At 32.2% G+C, this 10,007-nt stretch overlaps 2 protein-coding genes across 5 annotated transcripts; both read left to right on the forward strand.

The window, feature by feature from the left end:
* Nucleotides 1-365: 365 nt before the first annotated feature.
* Nucleotides 366-6,075, forward strand: LOC100775188 (glutamate--cysteine ligase, chloroplastic). Of its 3 annotated transcripts, none has more exons than XM_003516654.5 (16): nt 367-491; nt 968-1,253; nt 2,609-2,759; nt 2,968-3,075; nt 3,304-3,396; nt 3,468-3,551; nt 3,641-3,709; nt 3,800-3,870; nt 3,966-4,034; nt 4,126-4,219; nt 4,337-4,426; nt 4,515-4,595; nt 4,919-5,011; nt 5,146-5,226; nt 5,312-5,381; nt 5,777-6,075. In XM_003516654.5, exons 2-16 carry the CDS (start codon nt 976-978, stop codon nt 5,863-5,865), a joined length of 1,521 nt encoding a protein of 506 aa, XP_003516702.1. In that variant the 5' UTR covers nt 367-491; nt 968-975; the 3' UTR covers nt 5,866-6,075. The 3 variants fall into 3 exon arrangements, with proteins under 3 accessions (XP_040873168.1, XP_003516702.1, XP_006573776.1); XM_006573713.4 differs by having other exon boundaries at nt 380-491; nt 975-1,253; XM_041017234.1 differs by lacking the exons at nt 5,146-5,226; nt 5,777-6,075 and having other exon boundaries at nt 366-491; nt 5,278-5,378.
* Nucleotides 6,076-7,549: 1,474 nt separating this feature from the next.
* Nucleotides 7,550-9,690, forward strand: LOC100775737 (RNase P Rpr2/Rpp21 subunit domain-containing protein). 2 transcript variants are annotated; one of them, NM_001369195.1, is made up of 3 exons: nt 7,550-7,708; nt 7,965-8,256; nt 8,780-9,539. In NM_001369195.1, exons 2-3 carry the CDS (start codon nt 8,000-8,002, stop codon nt 9,369-9,371), a joined length of 849 nt encoding a protein of 282 aa, NP_001356124.1. In that variant the 5' UTR covers nt 7,550-7,708; nt 7,965-7,999; the 3' UTR covers nt 9,372-9,539. The 2 variants fall into 2 exon arrangements, with proteins under 2 accessions (NP_001356124.1, XP_040871248.1); XM_041015314.1 differs by having other exon boundaries at nt 7,596-7,708; nt 7,969-8,256; nt 8,780-9,690.
* Nucleotides 9,691-10,007: the final 317 nt, after the last annotated feature.

The raw sequence follows: 10,007 nt of genomic DNA on the forward strand, positions 1-10,007 counted from the left end.
TCTCTAACTTTTTTTCTTATGTTTTCGCCATTCCTCATTCCCTCTCCCTTTGTTTTTTTTTTTTTTTTTTATCTAGAAACAGCACCGCCGGAGTGGATCTGTTTTATTTTTAGGTTTCCTCTGGGCAATATTTAAGTATAGATGGAACTTAAAACTAGAAGGTGCATGGATGCATTTAAACTAATGTATATATTTCGGTGACCGATCGATAGCCGACGTCAAGAGTTTAACCGAGAGGAACATGACACTTGTCAATTTAAGGTGACCAAAATAGATACCATAAGCAGACCCATCAAACTGACGTGTCCCTAATATGACACGTGTAGCTCAACCAAGACTGCACCATCTGTACGATATATATACGTACATTGCTTGTTTCAAACCTCCGAACCAAATTCGGAATTTAACATATATATATCCGTAATTATCCCTTCATTTTTCCATCTTCTTTCCATCGCGAGGACAGCAATATCCACTGCATTTCCCTTTTGGTAATTACTTGCTTTCTATATTGAACTGCAATATTCATGCTCAAAGCATTAATTTGTTCGTAATGCATGCATGCATGCTAACTCGATCAGTATCTTCTACCTTAATTAATTTACTTACATGCCTGCTAGCTAGCTGATCACTTTCAAAAGAAGAAAAGAGAGGTTAAATTGTTTTTGAGTCACTGGTTACTTGTTTTCCTTTTAAGTAAATTATTTTCAAATGAAGTTCGAATGTATAGAGAACTTGCCGCTTGTAATAAGTAAGAATCAAAGTGTGTTGGATTTGGATATGCGTAATTAAGTACGTTGTTGGTGAGAAATATTAGATGGATTGGTCTCTCATGTAGTAGCTCTCTTATGCATGTGTTAGTATTCAAAATGGTCTTTGGATTGGAATTGCTAGTTAATTAATTAATTTTCATCTTCAAGAACTTAACTATATGTATATATATGTTGCTGTTTATTAATTTGAGTAGGGTGCAGAATGGGATCCCTTGATCTGAAATGGAACTCATCGGGATGCATGGTTTTGAGAAAGGTAGAGTCAACTAAAACTAAAGGGGAAGATATGTCTTCCCTGTGTGGTAGTTCAGCCTATCTGTACAAAAGGAGAGGAAGAAGAATAAGATGCAGAGAACAAAGAGTAAATATTGTTGCTACGGGGCCAGCCATAGATCATGCTCCTGTTATTGCCAAGCCCTTGACTAAAGATGATCTAATTGACTACTTCGTATCTGGTTGCAAGCCCAAACATAACTGGAGGTGATCCACCTACATGTTCTATACTCTTATGCTATATATTTCTCAACTATATGCACGCACAACTTGTAATATGTGACATGTATTTAAGTTTAATTGATAACGTACACTAGAATATTATATATTAATTAGTGAGGATAACAATAATATACCCACAGTATATATATCTTTCTGTGATGTTATTCAAAATTAATAAATAACACTTAATTATAACTTATAACGTGGAAACCAGTAAGAATCTAGGACGGACGGATTTAGGGGACAGACACGGGCTTCACCAATGGCCACTCCTCCCTCACGCCACTTTGTGTTTATATTATATGAGAAAATTAAAAAAAAAATTATAGAGAAAACCGAATAAGAAAATTAATATTCGTTTTATTTTATTTTATTTTATTTATAGTTTTATACATAAAATTATTAATAAATATTTTTATAAAATTCATTATTTATAAAATAATTATTTATAAACAATAAAATATTTAAACTATTGTGAAAAAAAAAAAGTGGTCCTCCCTTTGATACCTTTATATATCCGTCCCTGACAATCATGAAATATCAGACTGTCTAATAATTTGTTCCATTTTCTTATGAAAATATTTTCTACATCAGACTGTCTAATAATTTGTTCCATTTTCTTATGAAAATATTTTATACCAAGTAGCGTTTTTGTTTTTGTTTTTAATGAGAAAGCGGGTGAGCAATGTCAAACTGTTCATTTTAGATTGATTGAGGGGTAAATTGTTTACTCCAGTGTTTCAACTTCCAAGCTTGCTGCCATGTGCATAAAGTCATATTCATTTTATCACCATAATGATTACAATAAATATCAACTATATTAAAAAAAAAAGAAACTGAAGAAAAGAAATTAATAAAATGTAAGTAATTTATAAATTATCACATTAATTATCTTGCTGTAACTACATTCACATGGTTTATCTGCCACAGCTATTTCCTTTTACCTTCAGCACATTTTGTTCATGAATAATTTATCCAATATATATGTGTGCCTAAATTAAGTTTACCCAAACTTGTAAATGGAAATGATCGGTCCAGCTCTGGTCATAGATCAATCAACTTCTTTTGACTGTCCTGTTTTACAGCATTGTCTGGAATTAAGACCGGACTTGTGCAATTATTATATAGATCCATATTCAATATCTTGTGTTCAATTCAACTCGAAATCTCTGACTTGCGTGATTTTCATTTGTTAACAAATCATGATTTTAATGATTAACAAGCTTGTTTGGTGGTTACAATTAATCAGGCTCTTCTCTTTCTCACTCGAAGACAAAAACACAAATTTGTACCGTATATTTAGCTAGGTGATTTACCTAGTTTGCATATGGCCTTTGCAGAATAGGTACAGAGCACGAGAAGTTTGGTTTTGAGCTTAAAACTTTACGTCCGATTAATTACAAACAAATATCAGCTTTACTCAATCGCATAGCTACAAGATTTGATTGGGAAAAAATAATGGAAGGTGACAACATCATAGGACTCAAAAATGTAAGTCCTATAATAATCAATTAATCATTTGATATTCAATTTATTCTTCTTTATGAAATTCTATGCCTTATATTCTGAATTTTGGATTTGGTCGTGACTATAGGCTTCTTCTTACTTGAAACTTTATTTGCAACAGTTCTATTTGAAATATGAAACCAATTTCAATTAAACGGAATGTGACGTTTATATGTAAAAAATTCTACTACAGGGCAAGCAAAGCATATCATTAGAACCTGGTGGTCAATTTGAGCTTAGTGGTATGCCTTTGAAAACATTGCATCAAACTTGTGATGAGATTAATTCACATCTCTATCAGGTCAGTCTGTGCAATCTTTGGCACAACAAGAATCCTGAGATACTTTAATTCATAATTTCATTTTATTTTACTGTTGAAAGTTGAAACATGCAATGCAATGTGTTACTTTACAATACATGGAATTCAATATCATCCTCATTTTGAAGGCAGTTTGGGTTTTGAGACTGAGAATTATACAACAATTTTTAAACACTTCATGTGACAGATTTTTTATGCCTTGCTTGATAGGCTAAAACTGTTGCTGAGGAAATGGGAATTGGATTTTTGGGATTAGGTTTTCAGCCTAAATGGAGACTGGAAGACATACCTGGAGTGCCTAAGGTAATATTTACCTACATCAATCTTTTGATTTTGAATCATGAGTGGGATGCTAATACACTGACATCTTCCAGGTACGATATAACATCATGCAAAATCACTTGGGTAAATTTGGCTCACCTACAATTGAATCATTGTTCATGACATGCTCAGTTCAGGTGAGAGAAATTCTATTATTTAAAATCTTTGCATTTGAAATATATTTAGTGCAATCTAATATAACAAAAGAAAAATTGACTATGGGTAGGTCAACCTGGACTTCAGTTCTGAAGCAGACATGATCAAGAAAATGCGTGCCAGTATTGCTTTGCAGCCTGTAAGAAATTCTACATCCGGTTCATAACTTTATTGAAAGTTTCCTGATTCCTAATTTATATAACTTTTATAACAATTAAATTTAAACCAGTTGGCAGCAGCCTTATTCGCTAATTCACCTTTCAAGGAAGGGGTTCCAAATGGTTATCTCACCATAAGAAGGTCTATGATTGTTTTGAATTATTGTTCAACTTCACACCCAAGTATTTGTTTTTTATACTGCATTAATATTCAACTTGTTGCCCTGATGCAAACAGCCATAGGGTGGGTCAGATGGACAAAAGTCGCGCTGGCATACTCCCCTTTGTTTTTTATGACACTTTCGGGTATGTTTAGTTATTTCTAATTAATTTTACTTTTATTTTTATGGAACTTCTAATTTTATCATGTCTGATTTTTTGTCTGTTACTCTTATAGGTTTGAGAAGTATGTTGATTACGCTCTTGATGTGCCAATGTTGTTTGTTTATCGAAAAAACAAGTACATTGACTGCCGGGGCATGTCATTCAGGGTTATTTTCTTTTTCTTATCTCTCAAGTCTCAAGTATCTCATTACCCTTCCACATGCATATTTTTTCCTAATGTTTTATGCAGTATATTTACACTTAGTTGATGCTTTGTTATGCAGGACTTCATGGCAGGTAAACTCCCTGTCATTCCTGGTCAGGTGCCAACGCTTGGTGACTGGGAAAATCATCTAACAACTATATTTCCTGAGGTTACTAATCTACACTGACCATGTTAAGGATTTTGAATTTCTCCAAATGCCAATATACTAAGTTGGTCCAGTGTTAAATCTTGTGCAGGTCAGGCTAAAGAGGTACATGGAAATGAGGGGTGCTGATGATGGCCCTTTGGAAATGTTATGCGCTCTGCCGGCTTTTTGGGTAATTGATTTGTCTATGCACATCATAATCCAATATTCTTGATCTTACAGATTAAGAACTTTGTCTCTAAATTTGTATGTTGTGCAGAATCTAACACTAATACTAGAACCTATTATTTGAACTGTTTAATGGGTTGACGTTTCCCTCCAATTCGGGAGTATGAAATGAAATCAACATTTTTATTTTATTTCATGGTAAAATTATCCAACAAAAAAATAACGTTATATACCTAGAATAAAGTCTTAAATATCCTGAAACTTGTCATTTGCCAACTATTATTTCAATTTGACGTTAGTTTATTGTGGTTAACTTTCCTCTGTCAGGTAGGTTTACTGTATGATGAGGTTTCGCTACAAAATGTTCTAGATATGATTGCTGATTGGACCCCCGAAGACATACAGAATTTAAGGAATAAGGTAATGAAAAATACCACAGCCAAACATTTATTTTGTGGGGAAAATGAAGTGTAGGACAGTGTTGTTGTTGCCTTGGACTTTTTTCTGAATCATGACTTAATGACTTAGTTCATGCAATTTATATATATATTTAGGTTCCTATAACTGGTTTAACGACTCCAGTTCAAGGTAGACTGCTGCAACATATTGCAGAAGACACTTTGAAGTGGGCAAAGGTATCTTAAAAAGTTCATGCTGATTGTTTTTCTGATTTTACAATCTACAAGATTGAAACCAGGTCAAACATCTATCGTTTTGCAGGATGGCTTGGACAGAAGATGCTTAAATGAATCCGTTTTCTTGGATCCATTGAAGGAAGTGGTTGGAACAGGTAATACTATAACCATTAGTCCCCATTTATTCATCTTGCATTGAGCATAAAAATCTAGGCTCATGGCTGCGGATCTGGAAGGGACTTAGACACTTAGTTAATAATATTAACGCGCGCCTTACATTTACGTTCTAAACATGCAGCGCAATTTAGAATTGATATTAGGATGAGAACATAGAGCTTAAAATTTCGCAATTTTCCTGAATCGTTCAAATATCTATGGGATTTCATCTTAACCTGCATATATATATATATATATATATATATATATATATATATATATATATATCGTATTGTGAGTTGTGATGATGTTCTTGACTTGTGGTTGTGGCTTTATTTTCCACACATTTCATGTTACCTACCATTTCATGGCATGAGACTATATATGTGGGCAGGTTTGACCCAAGCCGACAAGCTATTGGAGATGTATAATAACAAGTGGGGAAACAACATAGATCCTGTTTTCAGAGAGCGCTGCTACTAAGTTGACTTATGAACAAGAGGAATGCAGACTGAAAATAACACCTTGCTGCAAATGATGACTTGCATTCAACGTTGTATAATTAAGTTGCTTATAATCTAGACAGCTAGTAGTGTTCAATACGTGTCTATTTACGAAGGAATGTAGTCATGCTATTTTGTACGGTGAAATCTGACGAATAGATGATGAATATCACTTGTTTTACTTTTAAAATAAAGGAATGTGGCAGAAATCATGTCATACATGGCTTTTGAGCAAGTAAAATTGGCCAATTGATCAATTCCTATGTGGAGTATACGACAAAAAGTAATGATATAAGTAAAAGAAAAATGATATTTCCTTGTCGAGTTTAGTAACGGGTGGGGTACCAACCTTGGGATTCCGTTCGCTACTTTGAGGCTTCTGCACGCCACCTCTAACTAAAAAAAAGTAAAACAGAAGTTATTATTTTTTATTCTAGGAATATAAAGTATTGATAATAAAAAGACGTTCCTATATCATTGTTTTAACTAAAATCCTGTCTTACCAATGGCTATAACTTTGGCAACACACATTAAAGTTTACAGTGTGGAGGATATAATTTCGATTTTCACATAATATATTATCTGTATAAAAAAATATGAGGAGAAGTTTTAAGTATGTTTAAATTTTATACTAAACATAAATGAATGATTTTAGGGTTTTAATAAAGATTCAAAAGTTCTAATTTAATTGTTATAAAAAAAAGTGTCTTGAAAGTGTCTTTATCTTCAAATCCAAGATTAGTTTTCACAATATTCTTAACATAAAATATTTCTTTAAAAAAATGGGTGAATAAAATATTTCTGACATAATGTTTCTTAGTTTTATAAATTAATCAGTTTAAAACAACTTGGAAATACTTTATTTTTGAACAGGGTGTTACTGTGTTGTTACTGAAGAGAAAAAATCATCTAATTTTTTTAATTGATCATCCAATCAATTTAGTTAAAAATTCAAATTTATTTCCATCCGATTCAATTTAAAATTGTTTGAACCATCGGTAATCAATTTAAGTTTGATTTTTATTTTCTTAAGAATTAAATTAATGATAAGATATATTGTCACAATCATAATGAAAGTTAAAATTAAAATTAAATACCTCCTTTATAAGTAAATAAATAACTAATATAACTAATACTATTCTATTAAAAATATATTTACACAACTTAATAATTCTATTGCTACCTTTAATAAAAAAAAGTTACTAAAATTTATCTTCAATTAAACAGATTGCTTATAAATAAATAAAACCTATGTTAATAATTTTATAATAAAAAACAAAAATATAAACATGAACGGTATCATAAATTTTGAATAAAAATGTATATGTATATAATATATAGCTTCAGTTTAGATTGAATTTTTTTCGTTTTTAACATATACATTCTATTTATAAATTTATGATACTATTCATGTTTATATTATTATTATTATATATATATATATATATATATATATATCTGTGTGTGTGTGTGTGTTTTTTTTTGTTTTCTAGTTTTAAAAATAATTTAATTATTTTAAAAGTTAAATGATTTAAATTATAATAGTAATAAACATAAAATTATATTTTTTCCGTGGGTTCTAAAAAGTAAAAGCTACCAGTAATTCAAGTGGTTGGGATAATATATTTAGAAAAAATAAAATAAAATCCAATATCCTCTCAAATATTTGACTAACTTAAATGATAAAAATTGAAATTTCATAAAAAAATTGAAATTTTTCAGTCTCTCGCAGACTCTCACCGTAGGTTCAAGCTTCAAAGTCCCTGCTCTCTCTTGGTTCAGAGCTCCTTCTTTGTTCTTTCTCCTTCGCTGGTTGATATCAGGTTCCTCTCTCATCTTTGTGTATTTCTTTTCAGGGATTCGTTGCTTCAATTTGTATTTCGTGTGTATTTTTTTTTTCAAGGGTTTGTTGCTTCCATTTGTGTTTCGTTTTTTTTCCCTTTATTTCATTGATTTGCTCGCGGAACTTTTTGTTGGGACAGCCACGAATTTAATGGTAGTCTGGTTGTTGCACTTTTGCATGATGTTACACTATGAGTTTAAATTGATGCTTTCTATTATCTGTGTGTATGTGCATAGCAAGTGTTTGAAGAAATTCCCCATTGACGAAGCTCATGGGCAAGAAAGGAGGGGCCAAAAAATTGGAGTCTGCGTCTCACACTCCAATATCATTGAGAGAAGAAGCCACCGGAAAAATACAAACCAAGGCAGCCTCTAACACCAAGTCCAAATTGAGATTTGAACACTTGAAAAACCTAGCAGTGTGGGCCACCACCATACCATCTTTGGGTGCCTTCTATGGTCACCAATTCGCTACCTTTGGAGAGGCCACCGGAATACCACCTGATCCTTCTTTAATAACTTGCCAAAGGTTTTGTTATGCTCTTCTTTTCCTATTTCAGTTTTGCTTACGAGAGTTGTCCCTGTAATAATTGAATTTGAAGACTGAACCATGGGGAGAAACTAAATTTATAAAAATCCGAATGCTGCTATGTTTTCAATATGACCAATTTTAATTGGAGAATAATCATACCAGTTTTATGGTATAATATCTAAGTTTTGCTCTGTGTTATTTGTGGCATGCTTCAAGTTTCTAATTAACAATCCAATTTGTGAAACTACATGATGGTTGCAGGCTTACAGAAGTGTTTTCTTATGCTTCTATATGCTATTCTGTTCTGCAGAAGCTTCAATATGATTCCGTAGTTTATAAGGTGGTTTTGCTTGCTTACAAAATCCGTGTGGTATATTGTTGAAGAATTTGGTGATATATTGTTAATAATGTAATTTGATAGAATCAAAGAACATGAGATACATCCAATAGCTCCAAATTTTTTATGTTGCATTTTTTTTTTTTTAATATCAACCCTGATCATCATTTGACTGCTCTACAGATGTGAAACTATTCTTCAACCTGGATTTAATTCAACTGTACGAATTGAGAAGAATAAATCAAAGGTCAGGCATAGGCACAAGAAGTCTTGTAACATCACTCAAAACAAGGTAGTGTACAAGTGCCATTTTTGTTTGCATCAAAATCTGAAGAGAGGGACCCTTAAGGGACACATAAAAGGAATCTGTCCATCAAAAGATAAATCATTATTAGAGTTAACACCTCCATCAATATCCATCACAAGTGATTCTTCTAAATTAGAGAAAGCCATTGTAAGCAAAGATGAATCCAATGAAATACATCTGTTTCCTTCAAGAGTTGTGGCTAAGGATATCACTCTTGTGAACGGTTTAGCTACTCCGTCAAGTACAAATACAACAACTTTGTTAGAAGGAAAGAAGAGAAGGAGAGAGAGTTCCTTGTCTAAGAACGCCATTAAAACTATAAACAAGTCTGCAAAAGAAGTAGCAAAATCCACAAGTACATCCAGCAAAAGACGAAGAAAATCTTGGACTAGTTTAAAGGAAATTGCTCAGAGCAACGAACATAAGAAAAATCAAATTGCTAATTTAACAATCCCTTTCTATTTATAAGCAGGGAGAATTCCTGTATATGTTAAATTGAATTGTATTTGTTTTTACATGTTGCTTGTAGGCTTTATGTTTTGTCTGTTGATTACACTTTCAAGCAAATTTGCTTTTACCGTGTTTGATGCTCTGTTGGACTTTTGTTCTCTTGTAAGATATCAATATTTTTTTTTTCCTTTTGCAAATTTAGCTTGTCTCTATGAGCAGCAATAGTTTAGCTGTCTCATTGATTTTTCTTATTCCTTTTTAATTTCTCCCTTCAAGCTGATTTAATGACAATGTAACCTTTGATTGAATTGATTATAAAGAATTCATATTGATAAAATGGAATGGTAGGATTTCCTTTGAGACTCGCGGAGATGCAATGAGAATATTTCATTGCCATTTAAATGTGTTGAGAAGTGGAATTCAAATAAACATTAATTGAGTGATTTCTAGCTTTGCCGCATGTTTGGAAACTCGACAAAAGTAAAAAAATTGAACCGACAACGTGGAAGCTATAATTATAGTTAAATGTGAAATATCTAATTAGAAAAGTGCCACCAAACAAGCCGTTAATAAATTCAGTTGGTTAGGAAAAATGATGACTATCGGTATGCATGAAGTAGCAATTTTTGACGGAGGTGATAGTTGGAGATATAA

The sequence above is a fragment of the Glycine max genome, chromosome 1 (genome assembly GCF_000004515.6).
Source record: "Glycine max cultivar Williams 82 chromosome 1, Glycine_max_v4.0, whole genome shotgun sequence".
NCBI classification, from domain to species: domain Eukaryota; kingdom Viridiplantae; phylum Streptophyta; class Magnoliopsida; order Fabales; family Fabaceae; genus Glycine; species Glycine max.

Excerpts from the sequence above, each read along its gene's own strand:
- LOC100775188 (XM_003516654.5), top strand. The coding sequence starts at position 976 with ATGGGATCCCTTGATCTGAAATGGAACTCATCGGGATGCATGGTTTTG. Across the intron at positions 1,254-2,608 it reads AAGCCCAAACATAACTGGAG|AATAGGTACAGAGCACGAGA; the intron begins GTGATCCACCTA and ends TGGCCTTTGCAG. Across the intron at positions 5,012-5,145 it reads TACAGAATTTAAGGAATAAG|GTTCCTATAACTGGTTTAAC; the intron begins GTAATGAAAAAT and ends ATATATATTTAG.
- LOC100775737 (NM_001369195.1), top strand. The coding sequence starts at position 8,000 with ATGGGCAAGAAAGGAGGGGCCAAAAAATTGGAGTCTGCGTCTCACACT. Across the intron at positions 8,257-8,779 it reads TCTTTAATAACTTGCCAAAG|ATGTGAAACTATTCTTCAAC; the intron begins GTTTTGTTATGC and ends ACTGCTCTACAG.